At 65.7% G+C, this 25,616-nt stretch overlaps 2 protein-coding genes across 8 annotated transcripts in view; one reads left to right on the top strand and one right to left on the bottom strand.

Annotated features, from left to right (window-relative positions):
* The window catches only part of SCRIB (scribble planar cell polarity protein), a 19,318-nt gene extending 14,871 nt beyond the window's left edge, over positions 1-4,447 (top strand). For 4 of the 7 annotated variants that reach the window (XM_032316700.1, XM_032316699.1, XM_032316698.1 and 1 more), the window contains 13 exons: positions 160-270; positions 354-401; positions 569-643; positions 1,640-1,702; positions 2,347-2,454; positions 2,543-2,702; positions 2,817-2,946; positions 3,050-3,241; positions 3,329-3,471; positions 3,548-3,585; positions 3,710-3,784; positions 3,931-3,982; positions 4,068-4,447. In XM_032316700.1, coding sequence (XP_032172591.1) covers positions 160-270; positions 354-401; positions 569-643; positions 1,640-1,702; positions 2,347-2,454; positions 2,543-2,702; positions 2,817-2,946; positions 3,050-3,241; positions 3,329-3,471; positions 3,548-3,585; positions 3,710-3,784; positions 3,931-3,982; positions 4,068-4,213 — 1,341 coding nt within the window. In that variant the 3' untranslated portion in view covers positions 4,214-4,447. The remainder of the gene's footprint in view (positions 1-159; positions 271-353; positions 402-568; positions 644-1,639; positions 1,703-2,346; positions 2,455-2,542; positions 2,703-2,816; positions 2,947-3,049; positions 3,242-3,328; positions 3,472-3,547; positions 3,586-3,709; positions 3,785-3,930; positions 3,983-4,067) is intronic. The other 3 variants (XM_032316702.1, XM_032316705.1, XM_032316703.1) reach the window with 2 other exon arrangements.
* Positions 4,389-25,616, bottom strand: IQANK1 (IQ motif and ankyrin repeat containing 1). Its single transcript, XM_032316709.1, has 13 exons — positions 25,603-25,616; positions 19,188-23,967; positions 7,145-7,278; positions 6,878-7,019; positions 6,589-6,780; positions 6,385-6,510; positions 5,925-6,064; positions 5,798-5,852; positions 5,569-5,661; positions 5,291-5,399; positions 5,097-5,193; positions 4,887-5,021; positions 4,389-4,821 (listed from the first exon to the last, which is right to left on the bottom strand). Exons 2-13 carry the CDS (start codon positions 19,776-19,778, stop codon positions 4,518-4,520), a joined length of 2,118 nt encoding a protein of 705 aa, XP_032172600.1. The 5' UTR covers positions 19,779-23,967; positions 25,603-25,616; the 3' UTR covers positions 4,389-4,517.

Here is a 25,616-nt window from a genome sequence, read left to right as displayed (position 1 = left end):
CCGTGCCCGTGACGTGCTTCTGTGACCCGTAGCCACCCCGTGTTGCGGCACCGCTCACAGACCTCCCTGCCCCGGAGGCCGCCACGGCTGGGGCTCCAGCCCACAACTGGAGGGGACCCCGAGACGGGGGCCCCGCCCTCAGCCTGCTCCTCTCCTCAGGTGTCCCCAGGTGTCATTGCCAACCCCTTCGCAGCAGGCCTCGGCCGCCGGAACAGTCTGGAAAGCATCTCCTCCATCGACCGTGAGCTGAGCCCCGAGGGCTCCACGAAGGTCAGAAGCGCCTGCAGCTGGCAGCCCCGGGGCTGGGGAGTCCGAGGCCAGCAGCCCCTGACTGGCATCCTCTCTGCCCACAGGAGAAGGAGCTGCCGGGACAGACGCCACCGTGGGGACTGGAGGCCATGGTGAGTGTCTGGCTGCCCCCCACCCCCCATCGAAGAACCGCGGGGCCCGAGGGCGGACACAGTGCGGCGGGCGGCAGGTGGCTGCAGGCCAGTCTTGGTGGCATCCACTAGCCCCCCGCTCGGGTGCAGGCCCGGCCCCTCGCAGCACTGTGGATTCTGCCCCCCAGGGCCTGAGCTCGGAGAGCCTCAAGCTGGACTACCGCACTCTCGCCGCCGTCCCCGGCGCCGGCAGCGTGCAGAGGGTCAGTGTCCGAGTCACGTCCCTGGCCTGCTGTCCACCTCCCCATCTGAGCTCTGTCCTGCCCCTGCCCGAGCCCCTGCTCGCCACTGAGACCCTGGGCCATGGGGCTTGCAGGCAGGGCCTAACAGGGGACACACGACATGGGCGCCCACGCCGGAGCTCTGCCTCCTGATCTGGCCCAAGTCCCTCTTCATTCTGGAGCCAAGCCCTGAGGCAGCAGAGGGCTCAGCCCGGGTCCCGGGAAGCCCCCACCTCACCCCAGACTCACCGAGCCGGCTGCAGAGTGGGGAACACGGGCAGCTGGAGGCCCCGGCGGCCTTTGGGGGGGGTGGGTCATGGTGGGCTTGGGCGGGAACAGCCTGGAGCAGCTCCAAGAAGCCATGGAGACCAGGGCCAGGGGTGGGGGCGGCAGGTACCAGGCAGGATGGATAGTTGGTCTCGTCCCTCCCCCAAGAGCTGTGAATAGCCCTCCCAGAGGCTGTGTGCAGCCGGCTGTCCTCCAGAGGCCTTCAGGGAGGCGAGTGGCCGCCCACTGGGCTCTAGGAGGCACCGCAGGGAGGGTAGGGGCTGTGCGGGAAGGGCCTGTGGGCTCCAGTGCATCCTCTAGCAGCCAAGTGGGGAGGCCGGGGAGGGCTGGGGGCCTACCTCTGGGCTAGCAGAGGGCAGTCGGGGCCTCCCTGGCTCACCCCCGTCATACCTTCGGGAGGGTAGCAGGGGAAGCTGCCCCCCCCCGCCACCCCCTATGTGGGGAGAGCCTCTTTCCTGTCTCCCTCGAACAATCGGGGCAGAGGGGAGCCTGGCGGACTCCAAGTCCCTTAGGGAAAACAGTTTCATGCTGGCTGACCCGTGGTTAGGCCATCGTGCACCTGCTCTGGGCTGGGCTTGGGTTGGGGAATGGAGCAGCAGCTTTGGGCAAACACCCCCTACCCCAAGGGCTCTTCCTCGTGGGGCCCCAGCCTTGCCTGTCCCTCACCCCAGCACTGCCTGACCCCTGCAGGTACAATCTGGGGCGACAGGAGGGAAGACGACGGAGAGCCGCTGCTCCCCCAGCTGCCAGCAGGTCCGTGGGGTGCCCCGACCCAGGGAGGGGGCGCCAGGGGACGGCCCCTGCCCCCCAGCTGCCCCTCCTGTGAGGGCACAGCCTGTGAGCACTCCCCCAGCTAGAGGTGCCTGGCAGGGCGGGGGCGGGGGGGCCGGCTCCCTGTGGCTCCTGGACAGAATAGGGGCTCAGGGCTGCCTCACCTCTACCTGCCCACTTGTGCCTGAGTCCCTGGGGGCCAGCGTGGTCCTGCTGAGGCCCCCTGGGTCTGCTGCATGGGAGGGCCAGGCCAGGGCACTCCCACTCTTACTGCCCGTGGTGGGGGGTAAGCACGGGCAGGCTGGCAGCCTCTGCCCCTTCTCAGCAGACGGGAGACTGGGGAGTGTCGGCCCTGTGCCCCTGGACACCCACCCCGGCCGCCGCCCCTCCGGCCCTGCACCACCCCACGCCCCAGCCCTTTACCAGAACCCCAGTGCCACCTCCTGGTCCCCGCCCCTGCCTGTTGCTGAGAAGCCTGGCTTGGGCTTGACCAAAGGCTCTGTGGTCCCCAGGGATAGAGGGGACCCCACTTTGAGGGTATTCGGGCCCACGGGGCACGGCAGTCAGAGGCAGCTGCAGGGACAGCTGGTCTGGCCCTGCTCGGCTCACGTGTGGCCCCTCCCCAGCCCCCAGCCCCACCCTCCCCCGATGCACTGCCCACCAACGTGAAGCAGGCCTACAGGACCTTCGCCGCTGTGCCTGGCCCGCACCCACTGCAGGACACCCCCACCCAGGTACGCAGCAGGCAGCCCGCCCTTCGGCCGCGAGAGCCTCTAGGCCGCGTGCCCGGAGGCGCCAGGTCTCAGGACCCACTTCCCACAGCCCCCCACTCCCGGGACCACGGCCTCCCCGGAGCAGCTGTCTTTCCGTGAGCGGCAGAAGTACTTTGAGCTGGAGGTGCGGGTGCCCCAGGCTGAGGGGCCCCCGAAGCGCGTGTCCCTGGTGGGTGCCGACGACCTGCGTAAGATGCAGGAGGAGGAAGGTAGGTGGCAGGTGGGCGGGCTGCGGGCGGCCACGTGCGCGGGCAGGAAGGCCCTGGCGGACGGACGTCCCTCCTGACGCCCCGCACTCCCCCCCCCACCCCGCCCGCCCGCAGCCCGGAAGCTGCAGCAGAAGCGGGCGCAGCTGCTGCGGGAGGCCGAGGCGGCCGAGGCCGGGGGGCTCGCCCTGGACCCGGATGGGGAGGAGCAGGAGGAGCCGGCGACCTGGGCCAGCCCTGCGGCAGGGTGAGCTGAGCTGAGCTGAGTGGGGCGTCCCCGCCGTCTGCCAGGTGACCTGCGCTGGCTGCACCCCACCCACCGGCCCCTCCCACCCTGTCTCCCTTCCCAGGCTCAGCCCCTCGTCCCCCCAGCCTCCCGGAGGCAGCGCCCCGGTGCGCACGGCCAAAGCCGAGCGCCGCCAGCAGGAGCGGCTCCGCGTTCAGAGCCCGGAGCTGTCCATGCAGGTGCCCGATCGGGCTCTGTCCCCTGCCGAGCGGCGAGCCCTGGAGGCCGAGAAGCGTGCGCTCTGGAGGGCAGCGAGGTGAGGCCCTGGTGGCCCTGTGAGGCCGAGCCCAGCCCCACGGTCACACCACCCGCCCGCTCAACACCGCCTCCCCTTGGCCCGCAGAATGAAGTCCCTGGAGCAGGACGCCGTCCGCGCGCAGATGGTTCTCAGCAAGTCCCAGGAGGGCCGGAGCAGGCGCGGGCCCCTGGAGCGGCTGGCCGAGGCCCCCTCGCCTGCTCCCACCCCGTCACCCACCCCCGTAGAAGGTCTGTGGCCGGGCAGAGGCGGGGGGCCCGCCCCACAGCTCAGACCTCTCCCAACGCCCACTTCTTGTCCCCTCAGACCTTGGGCCCCAGACCAGCAGCTCCCCTGGACGTCTGGTGAGGAGCCACAGCTGTTGCCAGCCCTACACCCCTCCCCCGGCCCCCCTCCCCTCCCCCTCCCCCTTCCCCCTCCCCCTCTTCACGCGCTCTCTGCCTTTCTCCCTCACGCTGTCCTTCCAAGGCCTTGTCTGGGAGGAAGTTTGACTACAGGGTGTTCGCAGCCCTCCCTTCTTCCAGACCTGTCCATGACCTGCAGGTACCAGGCCCGTCCGCAGGACCGCCGCGCGCACCTGCTAGCCTGGCCCGTACCCCTCTCTCTGCCTGTCTCGAGGCCTGTGGGCGCGGGGACCCCCACCCAGGCTCTTGGGGGCGGTCCTGACCCCACCCTTCTCCCCCTCGCAGTCCCCAGACTTTGCTGAGGAGCTGAGGTCCTTGGAACCGTCTCCCAGCCCTGGTGAGTCGACTGGCTCGGCCCGGGGTGGCGCTCAGGCTGACCGCCCACCCCCCATCACTCACGGCCTGCCCGCCTTGCCCACCAGGCCTACAGGAGGAGGATGGAGAAGTGGCCGTGGTGCTCCTGGGCAGACCCTCGCCGGCCACCGCAGGCCCCGAGGAGGTGACACTGTGCAGCAGCCGGCGGCCCGTGAGGCCTGGACGCCGTGGCCTGGGCCCTGTGCCCTCCTAGAGGCTCCTGGTGCCTCCTCTCGACTTGGGGAGGGCCCTGCCAGCCGCACCGCCACCCTGACCCCGAGTCTTTTAACCTGGGTGTTAGCGTTTTCAAGAGACCCGGCGGGAGTTCCGGCCGCTGACTAACCGCCCCTCCCTGCCGGGACTCGTCGGCAAGACTGTAACTAGTGACGTTTGTACAACCAAAGACTCTATTTTGTGGTTTAAGAGGAATAAAATTGACTACATTTTACTTCCTGTCTATCCCTCTGTCTGCCGCCGCAAGGCTGGGCCCGCGCCCTGCTCAGCGAGCTCCCGAGGCCCTAGAGGCCCCCGCCGGGGAGCAGCACCCGCACGGGGAGAAGCACCTGCAGCTGCTCCGTCGGCGGCCACTGGGCCTTGGTGACGAAGATGACGCGGAAGCGCCCCAGGCGCGCGGGCTGGAACTGCGAGGGGCTGTACTCTGGCCCGTCGGCCGGCCGCAGCAGCGACAGGTAGCGTTCCTGCTGCAGGAGAGCCCCGCCCAGCAGCTCCTGCGCCAGCCCCGGCCGCACGGCCTCCAGCTGCTGCTGCACCACGGGGAACAGGTCCGCCTCGCACAGGTCGAACACCAGCGGCTTCCCGTACCTGCGGGGCGCGCAGTGGGTGAGGTGTCCGGCCCGGGGGAAGCCCCCCCAATGCCTCCGGCCTACCTAAGTGCCCCCAGCAGCGCCAGCCGGAGCCTCTCTGGCCGCAGGTGCGCCGGGTTCACCGCAACCACATAGTTGGTGTCCTGGTAGCGCAGGAAGGTGGCTGCCTGGCCCGAAGGGTCGATAACAAGCGGCCACCTGAGAGTGGTCACCAGGTCACTGCTGCCCACCCAACGCCTCTGGCCGCCAACCCACCCAGCCACCACCACTGACCGGCCGTCGGCGCGGATGCGGCCACCCACGTCCTTCATGAGTACGTCGTGCAGCTCGGGGACCTGGCATTTCAGCCCGGGCATCTCTTCCTCCCCGCCTATGGGGGAGTCACAAGTGGGGCGGGCCACTGACGGGAGGACCCGACGCCCACACCCCCTCCCTGGGCCCGGCACCCTGCCCCCGGCACTGCCCACCCTCCTGCGTCTGCTCCCGAAGCTCCAGCCTGGCCATGGCCAGCGCCTCCGCAGCCTCCTGGGCCTGCAGCCGCAGCCTGTCCACTCGGGCCTCTGCATCCTTGATGGCCTGCACGAGAGAAAGGGCCTGGCGCTCCGCTCCGAGTGAGCCTACGCCCCTCCAGGCGGGGCAGCCCAGACGCCCCCAAAGGCCGCTGCTGGAAGGTGGCGCCCACGCTCTGGGGGGGACGCAGGCAGGCAGGCCGTGGTAGCCTGGGCCCGAGAGGGAGACCGCTCACCTGCAGGGCGAGCTCGGCCCGGCGCGGGTCCCTCCCTCCGTGCTCCTCGTGTTCCCTGGTCCTCCGGTTGAGCTCACAGTAGGCCTGCTGCAGCTGGACACGAGGGCCCAGGCGGGGCTGTCGCGGCATCCTCCAGACCAGCTCCATCCCACAGAGGCCAGAGGCCAGCGGCCTGCAGGGCATCCCCCCCCCCACCTGTCCCCACCTCCCGGGGCCCGGGCCCGCTCACCTGCGTTTGCCGCTGGTGCTGTGCCTTCGCCAGCTGTTGTACGTTGAGGTTCGTGCTGGCAGGGAGAGCAGCCCAGTCATCGGAGGCCCTCCCCGCCACCCCCCACCCCTCCCTCCCCAGGGCGCACCGCCTGGCCTCTGCCTCCTCCTGCTGCTCAGCCTCCCGGGCCTGGCGTCGCCTCTCAGCATCCATGCTCTGGAGCATGGCATCCGTGAGGTCCAGGTCCCACGACTGCAGCACACGGGCTACAGTGTCCAGGGAGGCCACCTAGGGATGGGTGACACTGGCCAGGAGCTCAGTGCCTGGGCTCCAGCCCCCCCCCAACTCTCCCAGTTTACAAAAAAGGGCCCCAACTGGCAGAATCACGCCCCCAAAGCCATGACCATCACAGCACAGCTGCCCCCAAAAGGAGACACCCAGGGGTCCTCTGGGCCTCTCCCTGCCAAGACCACACAGTCCTCTCCGGACCCCTCCTCCTCCCTCCTCACCCTCGCGGGCCAGTGCCCCAGGCCCCCTGCCGGCAAGCGCGGCTCTGAGCCTCAGCCCAAGCTGCCCACGCCCTGCCCGGGCCGCGCTCGCGCGCACACCTGCTGCGGGGTGCTGCCGTCATCCGCGTACACCCGCGGGTCCGCTCCGAGCCTCAGCAGCACCTCCACGGCCTCCAGGTGCCCCCCGAAGGCTGCTCGGTACAGCGGCGTCCGGCCGAAGGCGCCCTGCGCGAGGGGCTCCTGAGCCTGGCTCCGCGGGGGGCGGCCGTGGCGCGTGGCCCCCAGCCCCGGCCCGGCACCCACCTTGCTGTTGGGGCTGGCGCCCTGCTCGGCCAGCAGCTGGATGGCCAGGGGCTGCCCGCCGGCCGCCGCCTCCGACAGCGGCGTGTTCCCGCCGGCGTCCTCGCTCTCCACCAGCGCCACCCGCCGCCGCCGCCGCTGCGCCGCCCCCGCCTCGTCGTGGCCCAGGCCCTCGCGGGTCAGCAGCTCGTCCGCCTGCGCGCGGCCCGCGGTGAGCGCGCGGGAGCCCGGCCGCCCCCGCCCTGCCGCCCCCGCCCCCGCCCCCGCCGCCCCCGCCGCCGCCGCGGCGCACCTCCCGCAGCACCGCCCGGATCTCGCCCAGGTCGCCGTCGAAGGCCGCTTCCCGCAGCCGCGCCCCGCGCCGCCGCTCCTCCCGCCGCCGCCGCTCGGCCGCCTCCGCCGCCGCCCGCCGCCGCCGCGCCGCCTCCTGCTCCCTGCGCACCAGGGCCACGAAGGCCTGCGGGCACACGCGGACCGAGGAGCCCCCACCCGCGCGCGCACCGGCCCCCGGGGTTCCGGGCGTCCCGGCCGCCCCCACCGCCGCGCGGCCCCGCCTCACGTCCCGCTGCAGCTGCTCCATCCGCTGCCCGTAGTCCCGCCGCTCCCGCCGCCGGCGCGCCAGCTCCCTCCGGGCCAGCAGCCGCCGGAAGGCGCACTGGATGAGGGTGGCCGCTCGGTCCTCCGCGTCTGGCCCTGGCGGGGAGAGGGGGCTCAGGGGTCCCGGTCCCCTCCGAGCTGCCTCCAACAGCCACTGGGGCCTCCCGTTCCAGGCGCGCCGGGTCTCCGGGTCCACATGGCACGTGCAGCGCGCACATCCCACCCAGCCAAGGGCCAGACACGGTCTAAAACCCACAGAGGCAGGGCGCCCGGCCAGCTCGGGTGGTGGAGCCTGCGACTCTCCATCTCACGGTTTTAAGTTCGAGGGTGCCTGGGGAGGGGCGGTCAGTTGTTAAGCATCTGTTTGATCAGATCATGACCCGCGTCGGTCTCCCTGCTTGGTGGGGAGCCTGCCGCTCCCTCTGCCTGCGTCTGTTCTCTCTCTCAAGTAAATAAAATCTTAAAAAACCAACCGGGGCGCCTGGGGGGCTCAGTGGATTAAGCTGCTGCCTTCGGCTCAGGTCATGATCTCAGGGTCCTGGGATCGAGCCCCACATCGGGCTCTCTGCTCAGCAGGGAGCCTGCTTCCCTCTCTCTCTCTGCCTGCTCTGTGCCTACTTGTGATCTCTCTCTCTGTCAAATAAATAAATAAAATTTAAAAAAAAAAAAAAACCAACCAACCAACCAACCTCAGCCCCACATTGGCTGCAAAGATTCCTTAAAAAAATAAAATCTTTAACATCTACACCTCAGGCCACGCAGCAGAGAGCAGAGGAGGTGGTGTGAGAACTGAGCCAGGAGCACAGGCAGGCCCAGGGCTCCTGACCTTCCCCAGCCCAGACATGGCACCGACCCCTGGAGACCCCAGCCGCGGAGGTCCCGCCGGAGAGCCGACAGGGGACCTGAGGCATGGTGAGGAATGTGGCCCCTAGCGGAGAAGCCCCAGGCACCCCCACAAGACCCTTCCCCCCCAGAGCCAGAGGCCCCCACAGTGTTCAGGCACCCGTGTGCCAAGGCTGGGCCGGCCAGGCCAAAGTGGGGGGTCTCCGCCCAGCAGCCCACTGGGACTCAGAAGAGAACACCCAGGTGTCACCTCCCCGCACACCAGCCCCAGCGCAAGGTCTGAGCGTGAGGTAGAGCTCTGGGCACCGCCTGCACCAGCCACGGGTCTGCACCAGGCCCCACAGGTGCTCTGCCCACCTGAGGTCGGGTTGGTCAGCTTTTGGGCTTCTGTGTGCCTTTCTTGGAAACAGGGCACTGGGGGCAGTCACAGCCCACAGGCCTGTTCAGCTGTCTGATCCTGGAGCCTCGCGGGCTCCTGAACCATCCTAACTGCTCCGCGCGCTGCTGCTGTCCTCCGGGCGTCACGGGGCCAGTGACCGCTCTCGGTGGGAGAAGGGCCGGGCCAGGCGGCAGGGACCATAGCGGACGGCACGGCGACCCCACGGAACCAGTCCACGAGGCCCCCCTCCCCAAGCCGTGGCGGAGCCTCAGTGGGACTCAGGGAGACAAGGGCTCAGAGACAAGGCGAGTCGGCACAGATGCGGCCCGGAGGGAAGGGGCGCTCGGCCCACGCACCAGCCGCGCGAACCGGGTGGTGACCATGGGGGACGTGAGCAGAGGTGCGGCAGCAGGGGAGACGGGACTGTGAGGATAATTAGAGACGAACTTCAGAAAAATTACCTGGGGCCTCTGGGGGGCTCCGTCGGTGAAGCCTCCGCCCTCAACTCCGGTCACGATCCCAGGGTCCTGGGATCGAGTCCCGCATCGGGATCCCTGCTCGTAGGGGAGCTGCTTCCCCCTCTTCCTGCCTCCTGGCCCTCTTTCTTTCTCTCATGAATAAATAATTTTTTTTAATGTTCCTGATATAAATCTTAAAAATGTACAAGGAACCAAGAATCCTGGCACCACTCGTGCCCCAGCCAGGCCGCTGAGCCTTAGGAAGACAGAGCAGCGCCGGGAACCCGGCCCGAGGGGGACGCCACGGCGGGGTCTCCTGGGACCCTTCGCCTGCCACGGCAACGGTGAACGTGGCAAGCCGGTGTCCACGGGATTCTGACGGGAAGCAGCTGGAGACCACCCGGGGCTTCTCCTCCGGCCTCCCCACTGACAGCAACAGAAAGACGACACAGTGACTCCGAGCGGAGTCCGCGTGGAGGCCACAGGGAGTGCAGGAGGGCGGGCCCTGCCCAGGAAGGTGGGCTTCACCCCGGACCACGCATGGCGGGGGGCCCACAGCCGGGCGAGGCCCGGGCAGACCACCGTGCCCAGTGGGCACCACCCGCGGGCCAGCCGGAGTGCTCAGGAAGCCCTGGGTTTGGGCTTGCCGAGCTGAGCTGATGAAACTACAGAACGCAGCTTTGTATGCGCACACGCGGAAAGATTTGTTGTTTATCTGAAATCCAATGTAAATGCGCACTCTGTGTCTTATCTGGCAGCCGGATTGGGTAGAAATCCTGAAGAACTCCGTTTCCGGGAAATGACCGCCCTCGTGGGCACAGACGGCCCGGCCAGCTGCAGGCCACTCAGCCCTTGATGGGGGCAGGGCGTCGTGCAGGAGACTGCGCGCGCACCCGTCGGGGACTGGGAAAAGGGAGAGGAAGAGAAGCAGTCCCAAGCGGACCCCCAGCTCGGCACAGAGCCCGGCACGGGGCTGGATCTCGACCCTGAGCTCACGAGCGGAGCCGGTCGAGAGTCAGATGCTTGACCGGCTGAGCCACCCGGGCGCCCCCCAAAACGTTTACTATGTAGCGTACAGCACCCCCAAGATAATCGGGCAAGTGCAGAAACGCGTCTGACCCAAACACGAGGAAGACGGACAAGAGGAGACCCGGACGGACGGAGCGGACGCGCCGCTCTCGGAGGCCGACTTCAAGGCACGAGTTCAGGGAATTAAAGATTACAGTTTGGGCGGAGCACGGAAACGGAAGAACTGACCGCAAGTTCGAGAACGTAAACATACAGGAGCTCGACGGGTGAACCTGGCGGCATCAGACGCGGCTGCGCTCGGACGCACGGGAGCCCCGGAGCTGGAGCGCGAGGCCCGTGGGGGCGTCAGGTGCGGAGGCCGGGACCGGGCTGAGGCACAGGGGACTCGCGCCGCACAGGGAAGAGGGGCGGGAGGCAGCAACAGTGAAAGAAAACTTCTCAAAACTCGCCGGCATCAGGTCACAGCGGTGAGAAACGCTATCAGCAAAATGGCTAAAAACAGAGCACAGCAGCGAAGTCCTTCCTGAGTCAGGAGGGCGCCGGGGGCTCTGGCCGCCCAGCGTCCGCACGTCTCGGGCCGGGATCTCAGGGCCTGGGGTCGAGCCGGCCTTGGGCTCGGCGCTCAGCAGGGAGCCTGCGGGACGTGCTCGCCCTCTGCCCCTCCCCCACCTGCAGTGCGCCTTCCCTCTCTCTAAAGTGAATAAATCCTAAAGAAAATAAACTGCTTACAGGAGAAAAGATACATTACCTCCAAAGGGGTAAAAAATAAAATTAAGGCGCACCTGGCCGGCTCAGTCGGCGAAGCCTCTGCCTTCAGCTCAGGCCATGATCCGGGGGTCCTGGAACCGAGCCCCGCGTGGGGGGCTGCTCAGCGGGGAGCCTGCTGCTCTCTCTCACTCCCTCTGCCTCTTCCCCATCTGTGGGTGATCTCACGCTCACTCTCCAATAAAACTTTTTTTTAAAAATTAAGGCGAAATTGGGGCGCCTGGGTGGCTCAGTGGGTTAAGCCGCTGCCTTCGGCTTAGGTCATGATCTCAGGGTCCTGGGATCGAGTCCCGCATCGGGCTCTCTGCTCAGCAGGGAGCCTGCTTCCTCCTCTCTCTCTCTGCCTGCCTCTCTGCCTACTTGTGATCTCTGTCTGTCAAATAAATAAATAAATCTTAAAAAAAAAAAAAAATTAAGGCGAAATAAACTCACGTTTGGGCAAACAGAACCTAGAGGGGCCTGGGCAGCTGGCCTTGCTGGGGTCATAAACAGAAAATTTAAAAAAAATACGCTTTTTGAATATAGCTGGACTAAGCTGAAAATCAAATAAAAAATTAGAGATACCCATATATTTAGAAATCCTGACGTACAACTTATAATAGCCCCCGTGAGGACTCGGACACGAACGTTCGAGACCACGCCCCGCGGGGAAGCCGAGCGCAGGGGCTCCACCGTGCATCCGGCCCGGGGGAGATAAGCTCCTCTCTACTTTTCTTTAAAATTTATTTATTTATTTTGCAGAGGGGCAGACTCGCGGCTGAGTGCAGAGCCCGGCGGGGGCTCAGTCCCACCACCCCGAGACCACGACTTGAGCCGACACCGCGAGTTGGGTGTCTGACCACTGCGCCACCCAGGTAACCCTAAGCTGGTTCTCTTAAAGCAGGAAGCGGGTACTGGAGACCCGGCCCACCGGACCAGTTCAGACAGGGGTAGTGGAAGGCGGGCCACAGCGCGGCAGGCCCCACGCGGGGACAGGGCCCTGGGCTCCAGGTGGAGGCTGGGGACGGCGGCCCCAGGAGACCTGCTGAGCCGTCGGGGTCACCCTCCGGGACGGACTGAACCTGTAGCTCCCGGACATGTGGCAGGAACACACGTGCGGCCGCAACCAGTGGTGCCGGCTGTTTCCAGTGAGGCTCCTCGTGAAGATGCGCGGGTACCCCCCGCCACTCTGCGTCCGCGAGTCCCAGGGCCAGGGGCCGGAAGCCAGGACCCTTCGAAATGGCAGAGTAGAGGGACAGTGGCCGAGATCCGAGGGCCGTGTGTGCTGGAACTCCGCCTTGGCGGAGGACGGTCCAGCGGCCGCGGCCACGTCCCCTCCAAGACGCCGGGGCCGGCTCTCCGTCAAGCTCGGGTGCCCACGGCCCACCGCAGGGAGAAGAGAGAACCAGGAGACGACTCCCAGCACCGCCAGCCGCAGCTCCTGGCGCGTGGAGCCACCTGCGGCCGCATGACCGCCCCGAGGCCGTCATTCCGCGCTGCCCCTGCCGGACGGTGAGACGACATGCGACCTTTGGTATGACCTCCCCTTGTTACGAGGAAACGGGCTCGGGGGCGCCGACCGGTAACTGCGCCTCCTTCCTGCGCCCCCCCCCCCCCCCCCCGCTGCTGCTCTTGCCACCGGAGCACCAGATCGGGACATGCAGGTTTCAAGAACTGTGGGGCCCTTGGAGGGCCGCGGCCAGCAAAACACCCTGAATTCCCGCATCGGAACCTGGGGAGCTTTTTGTGACCTTGTGACAACAATCTCTTAGGTGTTAAAGATGCAAGACTGAGACAGGTGAGCCCAAAATCGAGGTGTGGCTGTGCACGTCGGGAAATCAGCATGCGAGCCCCCAGAACAGAGAGAACCGGCCACCGGCTTCCCAGGGTGCGGACTTGGGTTTTGGTGTTTTGATTCATCAACACAAAATACTTAGGATGGGGTGTTGCCTACAGTAAGCACTCAGTAAGTGTTTGTTGTAAGAAAGGCCAAGTGGAAGAGCCGCGAACTTCCCACCAAAAGAGAAAATCAAAGGAAAAGGGCGCCCGGGGCACTCAGTCGTTAAGCGCCTGCCTTCGGCTCAGGCCGAGATCCCGGGGTCCTGGGATCGAGCCCCGCATCAGGCTCCCTGCTTTTTGGGGAGTCTGCCTCTCCCTCTCCCACTCCGCCCGCTTGTGATCCCTCTCTCACTGTCTCTGTCAAATAAATAAGATCTTAACAAAAAAAGGAAGAAAGAAAAAGAAAATCAAAGAAAAGCACGCGGTTCGGCGCCTGTACGGATGAGCAGCAAAGGACAGAACCGGCTTCTTCAGTCTTTGGAGGCACTGAACTGTTGTGACTCCGACGGCAGCTGCTGTCCCCGGGCGCTCTCCTCAGTGGGACAAAGCCACACAGCATGTGGCACCGGGTATGCGCCTTGGCTCTTTGGCTGGGCAGTTGCTTACCCTCCCTGGGGAAGCTCCTTCGGTGACATCACAATCATTGGTTCTCCAGCAGCCCCTGCAGGGCTCAGTCAGAAGGACGAGCTGCTCTCAGACTCAGGGTCATGAGTTCGAGCCCCATGTGGGGTCTAGAGATTACTCCAGCAAACAGACTTTATTTTTTTTTTTAAGATTTTATTTATTTATTTGACAGAGATCACAAGAAGGCAGAGAGAGGCAGACAGAGAGAGAGGGGAAGCAGGCTCCCTGCTGAGCAGAGAGCCCGATGCAGGGCTTGATCCCAGGACCCTGAGATCATGACCTGAGCCGAAGGCAGAGGCTTAACCCACTGAGCTACCCAGGCGCCCCAGACTTTGCTTTTTTTAAAGATTAATTTATTTGAGAGAGAGAGAGCACGAGCAGGAGGAGGGGCAGAAGGAGAGGGAGAAGCAGGCTCCGTGTTGAGTGGGGAGACCGATGCGGGGCTCATTCCATCCACAACCCTGAGATCCTGACTTACGCGGAAACCACGATTCGGACACTCAACCGACTGAGCCACCAGGTGCCCCTACTTCAATACATTAAAAAAAAAAAAATCTAGTTGTCTCGAACTCAGTTGTCAAATTGGCATATCTCATTTAAGAATGTGATACTATGGGGCGCCTGGGGTCCCGGGATCAAGTCCTGCATCGGGCTCCCTGCTCAGTGGGGAGTCTGCTTCTCCCTCTCCCTCTGCCCCCTCCCTGCTTGTGCTCCCTCTCAAATAAATAAAATCTTTTTAAAAAATGCAAAACTATATTCCTCCCTGCCCATTTTAAAGTTGACATTTAAATTTTTTCATACCAAGTTTAAATAGTTTGTAAAGGATCCGATCTCTGATGTAACGATGAGACTTTGAAGTAAAACCCCTGCTTTACCCTGCTGCTGAGCTCCCTGCCGACAGGAAGCGAGCCACCAGGAGCCCATGGTGAGAAACGGGACCACCGTGACCCCATCAGCACCCGCGGATCCCTCCAGGAGGCAGCCACAGCCCGTCCCAGGGTGCACAGCCCACCTGCCTCCCAGGCAGCCCCGACCGCTGACGCGGGTGACTGTCCCTGGAGGAAGGCATAGCCAGACTTCAGGGACTAAACACTGGGGGCCCCGGACACCGCGACGCCCCCCACCGCAGTGAGCGCGGGGACGTCTCCTGGGCAGGAGAAGGTGGGACTCGGGCCGCAGCTCGCAGACCCGCCGTCTGCGAGGGTTGCCCGCAGGGTTGCTCCCCCAGTCCCTGAACGTGTCGGACACCATCAGACGCCCTTGGGAGAGGCCCACGTGGTGGGACCAGCGGCCAGGAGGAAGCAAGGTTCTCACTCCGCCGCCCACAAAGCAGCAAACCCTTCCCCGGTCAAGCCCCAGGGTAAGGCTGCAGCCCGAGGGAGACCCCTGTGGGCTGTGCCTGGACGCCCCACCCAGAGGACTGAGGGGCCACCGGAGCCCCCTGATGTGGGACGCACGTGGCAGCCACTGACGACCAACACGGGCCGCAGCCGGCGAACACCGGCCGGTGACCAGGAGGCAGAAGAAGGAGGGGCTCCTGTCGCCATGAGCCCAGGGACTCACCCACAGAAGTTCTCCTCCTCCGCAGGGCTCTGGGGTCTGCCGGGGCGCGGGCCGGCTCCCAGCGAAGGTTTCCTCCGGCGACAGAAGTATGGCTGGAACCGCGGACGGCGGCCGCTGCCCGAGCTCAGACCTGACCAACAAGGAAGCCAAGTGCATTTCTACGCAGCCGGGGTCACACACTCTGCCCCCGGCGCGGGCTGGCCGTCTGGTCCTCACGGGCACCGGGAGGACTGTGTCTGGACGCTGGGAGGCGAGAGCCCACGAGGGCTCACACCCTGCCAGGAGAGACCCGAGCCCCGGGGACACCCCAGCTGAGGGAAGGGGCGGCGGGGGAAGGTCTGAGCAGCAGCTCCGGCCGTGACGGGTCCGGGAACAAGCGTAGCAACAGGCGCAAAGCTTCCTCCGTATTTGTTCCGTGTGTTTGCACAGATGAACTGATATCTTCTACTCTATTCTGGTCTCTGCTGTTTTCTTACAGAATTTACTTATTTTAGAAGGAGACGGAGAGAGGGCAGGGAGGGAGGCGCAGAGGCAGGGGACAGAGTCCCGAGCGGACGCCCTGCGGGGCGCGACCCCACCACCCTGAGACCCCGGCCTGAGCGGAAGCCGAGAGCTGGACACTGAGCCGACTGCGCCCCCCAGGCCCCCTGGTTTTCTCATTTTTTGTATACGACTCGTGGATACTGGTAAACTCTACCCCAAGTTCCGAGAGGCAGGTGAGCGACTCGGGCGGGCCGCACACCGAAGGACGGACGGGGACGCCTTCCTCCCCACAGAAGACGCGTCGCGTTAGGCTCGGGGACGTTCACGTTTGCGCGAAGGGCACGTGCCAAGGGCCTGAGCAGGTCCTCCTCTGCGGGGCTCGGGATCGCCGGGCCTGCGCCGCACGGGCCCTCGGCCGGCCGGCTCCCTGCCGTGTTCTGCCGATGGCGCACGGGAGGGGAGACAGGGCAGGACGCGGGAGACGCATTTCCTCTTTCCTGTCTGCTGGTCTCCCGCCGCCCCAGCCACGGCCACGCCGTGGGCTCTGCGCCAGGACAAGGGCAGTCTTTCTGAACCTTGTCACGACCTCACCTGAAGCAGGGGCCCCTGTCACCCCTCCTGGCACCAGGACAGGAACCAGAGTCCGGGGTCAGAACAGATGCAGACGGAAGTGCAAGTCGGCTCCAGGAAGAAGGAGCTGCTTCCAAAAAGCTCTTTTTCTTTTTTCCAGGAAATGGTTAACGTTAGTCTGTAAACCCTCCACCTGACTAGGGTCCTTGCAAAGGCTCAGAGGGGAATCCCTTCACTAGGACAAGAAGAAAGACACTTGCGAGTGAATGCAGAGCTCACTCTTGGAGGAGACGGCCGGATTCTGAGAAGCCGTTCAGCAGCTGTGAGACGGCGTCTGCGGTCGTGAAGGGCCGCAAGCCAGACTGGCAGTTGGGACATTCTGGCCTGGAGCGGGGCGGACAGGCCATCTGTAGGGGCCTCTAGGTTTGTAAACCCAGAAGGACACCAGGCTCGGCCCATCAGAAGTCCGACGGCAGACGCCAGAGTCCCTCGCAGCTCCCAGGCGAGCGCCAAGGTCAGACTCACAGCTCTCAGATTGGGGGGAAGCCGCTGTCCCTGAAGGAGGGTCCAGCAATGCCGCAGTTCTCTCCCGACACTGGGTACTCTCCCTGTCCGTCCTCGGGGGGGCGGCGGCCACTGACCAGGATGAACTGTGCCCGGGGGGCAAGGGGACTGCACGGACTTAGGACTCGGGCACAGGATGTAAACGGACACGGCCCATGTGGATTTGTGACAGCACCAGAGGCCTCTGTGTATGCACTGGAGGCCAATCAGAGTAGGCGCCTGGCTTGAGTCCACCGCCACCAGGCACGGGTCTGTGGGGCCGTCCGGGCAGCTGAGACGGGCATGCTCAGCCGCCTCAGAACGCTCTTGTCGGGTCCTTTTTTTTTTTTTTTAATAAAGATTTTATTTATTTATTTGACAGACAGAGATCACAAATAGGCAGAGAGGCAGGCAGAGAGAGAGAGGAGGAAGCAGGCTCCCTGCCGAGCAGAGAGCCTGATGCGGGGCTCGATCCCAGGACCCTGAGATCATGACCTGAGCCAAAGGCAGAGGCTTTAACCCACTGAGCCACCCAGGCACCCTCTTGTCAGGTCCTTAACCAATGGGGTCATTGCAGCAGGAGAGCCAAGTGGGAGCCCAGGGAACCCCCACGCCCACCAAGGTAGGGGGCAAGATGGAGAGGTACTTTCCTAGAGGAACTGCCGAGATCCACGGTGACCCCCAGCCCGAAGGGCCTGTGGGAGCACAGTCAGCGGGTGTCTGAAGGAGCCGCCGTCCTCCCCAGTAACGGTGGAGGATCAACCGCCATCCCCACCAAAAAAAAAAAAAAAGTTGTGAATCCAGACACACACGTTACATCCTATACAGAAATTAACTCAAAATGGGTCACAGACCAGGGGCGCGTAGTGGGCCAGTTCTTGATCTTGGGGCTGTGGGTTTGAGCTATAGACAGTACTTTAAAAATGAAATATTTCTTAAAAAATGGACCACGGGGGCATCTGGATGGCTCTGTCAGTTACGTGTCTGAGTCTCGGTTTCGGCTCCGGTCACCGTCTCGGGGTCGTGGGACCGAGCCCTGTGCTGGGCTCTGCGTTCAGCGGGGCGTCTGCGCGAAGCGTCTCTCCCCGTTCGCGCTCTCGCTCTCTCTCTCAAGTAAATCAATGTTCTCAGACAACGGATCACAGACCCAAATGTTCCGCAGAAGGCTAGGCGGCTCCTAGAAGAGCGCGGGGAAACCCTGGCCGACCTCGGGCGTGGCGACGATTCGCAGATACAACAGCAAAGCCGGCATCCACGAAAGAAAGAGCGGACGGTCTGGGCTCTCGCTCTGCGGCAGCCGCGGTCAGAGAGCGAGAAGACGAGCCAGCCGCAGACGCGAGGAAATGTCTGCAACAGGCACGTCCAGAAAAGACGGGCTGCCCGGACCGACCACGGAGGCCTGACGCTCGACAGCGAGCACACAAGCGGCACCGTTAGGAAGCGGGCCGGAGAGCTCGCCGACCCGTCAGAGAAGAGCACAGACGGCGAATGACCAAATAAAAGATGCTCCACGTCACGTCATCGGGGAGATGCATCGGGGAAGCGAGATCCCACGACACACCTGCTGGGATGGCTAAAATCCAGAGCACCCACGACACCAGGTGCCGGCGAGGACGCGGGGCAGCGGGGACGGGCGCTCCCGGCCGGCGGGAGAGCAGAACGAGCCACGCGGCTCACCGGCTGTTGCCCTGCACCACTCCGGCGGGGATGGCGGGAGCTGGGGAGACTGCACGGGAGCTGGGCTAGGGCTGCACGGGAAATCACTGTACTTTCCCCCAACTGGGGCACCTGGGGGGGCTCAGTCGGTTAAGTGTCTGCCTTCGGCTCGGGTTGTGGCCTGGGGTCCTGGGGTTGAGCCCCGCACCGGGGTCCCTGCTCTGCAGGGAATCTACGTCTCCCTACTCTGTCTCCCTGCTTTGGTTCTCTCTGTGTTAATAAATAAAATCCTAAAAAACAACAAAAGCCTTAACTGAAGAAAAAAAAAAACCAGACAGACAGGTTTGAGGAAAGCAGGTGCAGAGGTTCCCATCAGGCCTCTGTTGAACCTGCCGGTCTCGCCTTCGCAGAACACAACTGAGTAATGGAAGTCGGCAGACGACACTGAACTTGGGCAGTGGCAGAACCGGTCAGAGGGACCACGCGGGAGCAGAACCACCCAGCCGCCGGCACTCAGGTGCAGAACGACGGGTCTGGCAAACGCCTTCCTCTCAACATCCCTCACGGGAGGATCCGGAGCCCCCCGCCCCCCGATCTGGCCAGGACAGCTCCCCGTTCGCCGCCTTCCTCAGGACTGCCGCCACGCTCGCTGTTCCTGAGAGACTAAGGCTCATGGGGCCACACGAGACAGAACAAGGGTCCCCCCAAAGATGTCCACGTCGTGTTCCCTGGAGCCTGAGCACGAGCTGTGTCACACGCGGGAGGGAACGGGCTACGCGACAGAGCCCACGGAATCACACGGGTCCCTGAACGTGGGACAGACAAGGAAGAGCCCACCGGGGCTGTGACCTGGACGGAGGTCAGGCAGACACGACACCGCTGACCTGGAAGGCGGCGAGAGGCCATGAGCCAGGACACAGGCACTTCCAGAGGTGAAGGACAGGGACATGGAATTTCCTCGAGAGCCTAAGAAAGGGTCACAGTCCCCACGGCGGCCCCCGTAAGCCACTGCGGCCCGTGTCGGTCTCCTAACTCACAGGACAGCAACACGACGAGCCTGCAGTGATTCCGACTGCCTGACCAACGCGCCGCGGTTACGGAGGCTGTGGGGACCGACACGGGGACTGACACAGGAACCAAGATCGTCCTGGCAGCCCGCTGACCCTTCCCGATGGATGCAGACAAAACCACCTGTCGGGGACACTTTCATGGTGCGCAGACCTGGGACTTGCCCAGACTTCAGGAGGTAAAAAATAAGTAGCTGTGCCTCGTACCTCCTTGTAGCAGGACAGCGGCCCAGTGGCCGCAGGCAAGCCCGTCAGGACTTTGGAGCAGCGTCGCGAGGCTGGGAACACCGCCCACCCCGGGTCCTGGGAGGGCCAGCAGGCTAACGGTCCCAGCAGGGCCCGGAGGCTGTGGCTGAGGCATCCGTGGGGTCCGGCAAGCTGCAGGCATCTGTGGGGAGAAGGGGGCCCCGCAGAGCCGCCGGCGAGCCTCCCTTCCCCAGCAGAGGTACGGCTGTGCCTTCCACGGCAGGACGCTGGTCTCGGTGTGGACAGCCTGGTGGAGGCCAGGGGTCCCCCCGGGGCAGGAGAGCATGCTGCCGAGGAAGCCGGCATGACCTGCGCTCCTCCCGCGGGGACCCCTGGCACGGAGCAGACACGGCGGGAACCCGTCGCATGAGCCAGAAGACGCGAGCCTCCGCGACACAAGCCGCCGGGGCACACTCTCCTAACCCAGCGTCGACGCCGCTCACTCCTCCGTCCACGGCCGCGGCCTCCTGCGAGGCGAGCCCCGACCGCCGGTCCCTGTGGTGTCACACGTGCAGCCTGACCCGGGCTGCCGCCACCCTGCTGCTCCTCCATCGGGGGCCCTGTGGGCAACGGGGCCGCAACCTCCAGGGCACCTGCTCCTCTGCTCCCTGCGAGTGGGAAGGGGGCCCAGCAGGCTGAGCAGGGGTGGGGAGTGGGGTGCCGGTGTGGGGCCGGCTCTGCCTCTCACTGTGCCGGCCCCGGAGAGGGGCCACCGCAGAAGAGCCACCGGACACCCAGGTGGACATCACAAGTGTCCTGTGGATGTCGGCCGGCCTCTCTCCTCGGCCACCCAGAGCTGCTCTGACGGCCAGTGCAGAGTGGCCGAGGCGACAGGGACAATGGGGCACTCGGGCCCCACAGCATGAGCCCCGCTTGTCAAGGCCGATCAGACACCGTCCAGCCCGATGACCTCCCTGAGGCCGCCTCCTGTGCTCTGGCTGAGGATCTGGACAAGAGATGGGAAACGGGCGTCGTGGCGAGGACACGGGGAAGGCGACGCCCTCAGAAGGGACTTCTCGGAATAAAGTTGGATTGTGAGAAGCTTTCCCCGTGTGGTGCAGACCCGGTGGCTTAGCAAATGGAGACAGACTTGTTCCCAGAGCTCACGGGCCCTGCGGCTGCGGCGGTGGGGGCGGGGGCGGAGCATCCTCAGCCTCCAGGGGCCGCCGAATGCGGCAGCTGGACAGACACCGTCCGCGCCGACGTGGTTCCTGCGGGGTTTCCCACTGGCTCGGCGGTTCGCACCCGCACCTGCCAACCCCAAATGCCCAGTCAGAGCCCCCACCTCGCAGCAGAGAGGCAGGGCAGTGGGCCCGCCCAGCTCACTCCGCTGCCCAGAACAGCCCGTCTTAGGGAAGAGGGGCCGGGCAGCTGGAGGCTGGGGACCCCCACCTGGGCAGCCCGGGGGCGGTTCTGAGGGATTTGGAGGGAACCTCTGCCCACTACAGAAACTGAAACGGGGGCCTGGGGACAAACGTCTGTCTCTCCCTCGCAGACAGGGCGAGCGTGTTGTGACCGCGGACGGCTTCTGGGATTGAGAGCCGGCCAGGGGCGCAGGAGGAGAGGGTGGAGGGTAGAGCCCGCCCTGGCTTCTAGGGACAGACGGGACATCCTGCTCAGACTCCTCTGCTCCCTCCCTCTTCTGCCTCTTTCCCAGCCCAAACCTCCTTCCAGCACATTCTGTTTCTGCTTAAACGGCAGAGCCGCGGCCCGCTAGGCCTAATCCAGAACCACGACTAATGCGTCGCGCACATGTAACTTCTCTAAAACCAGCGGCTGGGACTTTACAAACCTTCTGTGGTCCGGCCCTGTCCTCGGGACAAGGTCAGGCTCCTGTCCCAGCCCCCAGCGTGTGCGAACGGTGCTGGGGGCTCATCCTGGGGCAAGGGCAGCACCACCCACACAAGACCAAGCTTGCGTGAGGGTTGAGACCAGCCACTCTGTGGGGGACAGGCCAGGAGCCAAATGGGGGTTAGGAGCCTGGGAGGGCAACAGAGAACACAAGGACCTGCCTGTGGGCACGAGGCCTCGGGCACAGGGTGGCCAGGTGCGGGCTTTGGCAGACCGGACAGCACAGAGGAACGGGACGAGGGTTCGCACTTGGATGCGGGGAGACCGGGCTGGGGGCTGCGGCGGAGCACGGACTCCAGGCACAGGATGATGGTCTGGTAAAGACGCGGCTTGGAGGTCAGTGTCCAGAGACCAGGTGGAGGATGGCCTCCCTGAGAAGATGGATTGGGGGCGCCTGCGGCCGCGGTCGGTCAAGCGGTAGACTCTGGACTTCAGCTCAGGTCAGGATCTCGGGACTGAGAGATCCAGCGGACCTGGGGCTCCCCACTCTCCCCCTCTACCTCCCCCCTCCTCCGCCGCCCAAATAAAAACATCTTTTAAAAGGGCGCGCTGGCACCCAAGAGCGAGGAGAGGCACAGCGGGACACTAAGGTGGTGCCCCCTCCAGTCCCAGGACGCCCACCAGCCCCAGCTGACACGGATCCAGCGGGAGGAGGGCGTCCCCCCCCCACCATCGCGGGAGCAAGGCTCCGAGGGAGAGGGACTCCCAGGCAGGCCCCGCCCCTGGAAGGCGGGCCCCGGGCCAAGCCCGCCCAGCCCCGGCCGGGCGAGCACGGAGCACCGCGGTGGGAGAGAGGGAGAGAGGGCCGGTCCCCTCCTCCTGCTCCAGGAAGCGCCGCGGCTCCGCGAGCGCACACCCTCCCATGCACGCGCACCCCGCGTGTCCCGGCCCGTGGCAGCCCCCTTCCCCAGCCCTCCCCCAGTCCCGGCCATCCCCGCCGCCCCGAGAGCGGACGTGGGGCGCGCAGGCTCTCACCTGCGGGGGGCCTCTGGGCGCTCAGGGTCGGCGGGCTGGGCCGGTCTTTGGCGGCGGCTGGCGTGTCCCTCCCGGCTTCCCTGGGGGAGGGGCGCCCCTTCCCATCACCCCCCCCCCCCGGAGGCGTTTATGGGTTACGTGGAGACCAGGTGCTTCTTGGCTGTGAGAGAGCGCCCACCCGGGGTGTGTCCTCCACGGCAAGCCGGTGTCGCCCCTGGGGTGCCGCGGGGGGGCGCCGGTGAGCCCAGCAGGCCGCACCGCCGGGTCCCAGCTCTTGAGAACCCAGGTGTAGCCAAGTTCCCCAGGGCGCGCTCTGCCCCACCCCCACCCCAACGCATCTGGTGCCCTTGTCCGTGTGCGTCTCCCTGCGCACCCCTGCGGTGGCCTGCTGTCTACCTGCCCCTGAAGCTTCGGGGGCGAGGGCTGAGTGGGAGGAGGGTGCCCCGGCAGGGCTGTGCCAGGCAAACCAGTCAGGCCTGTGTGGCGGAGCGGGCTGGGATGGGGCCCTGGGCGTGGGTGTGAGTCAGCAGCCCCGGGCTGGGGAAACGCTGGGGAGGAGGCTGTCTGGGGCCTCCTCCCAACAGGAAGCCCGGGGACGCCAGCACTCCCGCTGGCCCTGTGCAACAGCCCCCCAAGGTCCTCCCCCAAAGGCCTGTGTTCCTTGGGCCGGGGAGCTGGACCCCCAGCCGGCAGCATCAGGAGCACCTGCCCCATGCTAGGACGGGCCGGGCAGGGCCCGGCTGCCCCATCTCAGTACACAACAGGCCATCTGGGCCTGAGACTCCGTCTCCTCCACCAGCCGCTGGCAGGAGGCCACCAGGCTAGGCCAAGAGTTGTGTCATCTCCACACAGCCCCCAGGCGAGCTTGGGCCCCCATGGAGCTCAGAGGAGCCCACTGGCTGGGGGGCTCGCAGGCTAGTTGGGCTGGAGTCGCCGGTGGCTGTGAGGGTCTCCCCAGGATGGTCAGTGTGACTGGGATGCAGCTGTGGACCAGGGGCGGGGCGGGGGCAGGGAGGAGGCGCTGGGCGGCCCAGGGCAGGACCAGACTCGCAGCTCCTCACAGCCGGGGATCTGCTTGCCCAGAGTCACCTCCTCCAGTTTCTCGGTCTCCCTCCCAGTCTGGCCAACGAGGCCTGTGGCCTGTAAAGTCCTGCGCCCTTTGTCAGCACGTTAGTCAGCCCTCGCACCCGGCTGAGCCACCACGCCGCCGAGTCCCTATAAACTCCCCGGCGTGGCCCAGCCCAGCGAGTGGGGCCCGGGAGGCCCACAGGCAGCGCAGGGCCCGGAGCCGCCAGCCACAGGCACCGGCCCAGGGGCAGGGCAGGAGCGCAGGGCCCGCCGTGGCCCCCCAGGGATGCCCCCTGCACCCGCCTGATCACGGCTGGCCCGCGATGAGCCCGGGCCCCCAGAAGGCAGACAAGCTGGTGAAAGGCGCCGGACCAGGGCCATGTCGGGGAAACGAAGTCGGGCTCGGAAACCCCGAGGCAGGAGGGCGGGCAAGGCACAGCAGGCCTTGGGTCAGCAGGGCCCTGAGGCCCAGCCCCCGCCTCCCGCCGCAGGGGGCCCTCGGGACGAGGTGGGGGTGGCCCCTGCAGAGCACGTGACCCGCAACACGCAGGCTGCTCGGGGACGCCCCAGGGTGGCCGAGCCAGAGCAGCCCCGAGCAGCCGAGGGGCCGGTGCAGGCCACTGCGCTGGGGTCCGAGCCGGTGGCGGTGCCCGCTGCGGACATGGAAGGCTGTGGGGCAGGGGGCCTGCCGGGCCTGGGTCCCGAGCTGCTGAGGCTCCACGAGGTCCAGCTGTGCCTGGCCCAGGAGCAGCTGCTGCTGGAGGACCGGCGGCGGCAGGTGCAGCTGTGGATGCAGCTGTGGCAGGAGGAGCAGCTGTGGCAGGAGGAGCAGCTGTGGCGGGAGCAGCTGTGGCAGGAGGAGCAGCTGTGGCGGGAGCAGCTGGAGCAGCAGCAGGCCTGGGTGCGCGTGGAGGGGCTGGAGCTGGCCCTGGCACTGGAGCAGCTCCGCAGCGAGGGCCTTGAGGTGCTGCAGACCCAAGGCCAGGTAAGGGGGCGGGGAGGCCCCGGACAGCTGCGGGAGTGCGGGAGTGCGGGAGCTGTGCGAGCATCACACGGATCCCTGCTGCGGCGGGGCCGGTGTGGGGGGTGCTGGGGGCTGACTGGGGGCCAGCTGGGGGTTGTAATCAGGCGCGCGAGGTGGGTGCCCACCGCACAGGACGCTCCAAGAACCATGTGGCAGCCAGTCCGCACAGGGTGGCCCAAGGCCGCGCAGGGAGAAAGCCCCCAGAGAGGACACTCATTCGGGGACACTGAGGCAGAGTTCCTACAGAGGACCCAGGCCTCCTGGCCCGGTGGGCTGGCGCACGGAGCTGCCAGAGCAGTCGTGGCAGTGTGCGGGGCGTGTGCGGAGAGGGTGCAGCAGGACCTAGGTGGGCGGTCGGCAGGTAGCAGCAGCGAGGGACATGCCCACCCTCTCCCCACCCCACAAGGGCTTCCTGCCTGGCTGCCCGCCCACCTCCACTGTTTACTGCAGGCTGTGTCCCCAGGGCCCGAGACCGCAGCAGAAGCGCGTGGCCCTGACCCCGTCATTCTCATTCCAGAAAGGCCGCTTCCGCAGACGCCGCTGGGGCTATTTTGGGAAATTAGGGTCTAAACCCAGCTTGGCGTGGAAGGTCACGGCCACCCCAGCAGGGCGCATGTGCTGCAAGCCCTCTGTGCTCCAGGGACTTGGGTCAGCCCCACTCCAAGCAGAGGGGCTGCATCTGGGGCACAGGGTGGGTGGTCCGTTAGCCAACACAGTCTCCGGTGCAGGCCCGGGTGCTGAAAGGGCCCAGAACTGCAGCAGGAAGGTGCTGACGGTGTCACAGAGAACTCCTGAGTGCCAGGACAGAGAAGAGATGCGACTCAGGGAATGGAAGGACCATGGGGGGGGGGGAGGATGAGAGGAGGTGCCCTTCCTGACCCCCAGCGGGACGGAACCAAGGGCAAGCTGTTGCCATTCACTCTGGGGGTGGCTATGCGTAGGGTGACCTGAGAGAGCAGCTGCAGGCAGGGAAAAACAAGGGGACGGCCCAGGTGGGATAGAGGGTCAGAGTGGACCACACTTGGCCTGAGAATCCCTCACACGCATTCTAAGTGAGCTCTGTCTCAGAACCTGTGCCCAGCGCACCTGGGCCTGCGTCCCATCTCCACGGGCTCTAACGCTGTGCTCCTCCGAGCACTGCCCGGGAAACCCGCCCAGGGGTACAAGTTTCACGGTCAGGGTCTGGAAAGGACGTCTGAGCTCCGAATCCTGTCAGCTGTGCCCAAGCCCAACTCAAAGACCCCCTGAAAGTCACTGTCCAAGGGAAGGGTCTTCTGAGAGCATCCCCGGGGGCCACAGCATGGGTGTCCCAAGTCAATGGGCAGCGGCGGAGCACGGGTGTCCCAAGTCAATGGGCAGCGGCGGAGCACGGGTGTCCCGAGTCAATGGGCAGCGGCGGAGCACGGGTGTCCCGAGTCAATGGGCAGCAGCGGTGCTCTAGAGGTCAGACTCACTTACCAGCCACAGCTCTC

This window comes from Mustela erminea, chromosome 16 (assembly GCF_009829155.1).
Source record: "Mustela erminea isolate mMusErm1 chromosome 16, mMusErm1.Pri, whole genome shotgun sequence".
Classification (NCBI taxonomy): Eukaryota; Metazoa; Chordata; class Mammalia; order Carnivora; family Mustelidae; genus Mustela; species Mustela erminea.
Note: the sequence above shows the minus strand (reverse complement) of the source record. Positions and strands in the feature narration are given on the sequence as shown.

Coding starts and splice junctions, on each gene's coding strand:
- IQANK1 (XM_032316709.1), bottom strand. CDS start 19,778: ATGGAGGAGCAGCAGGGTGGCGGCAGCCCGGGTCAGGCTGCACGTGTG. Junction 5,853..5,924: donor GAGGAGGCAGAGGCCAGGCG/GTGCGCCCTGGG, acceptor TCTCCCTGCCAG/CACGAACCTCAACGTACAAC. Junction 4,822..4,886: donor GCGCTGCTGGGGGCACTTAG/GTAGGCCGGAGG, acceptor CGCGCCCCGCAG/GTACGGGAAGCCGCTGGTGT.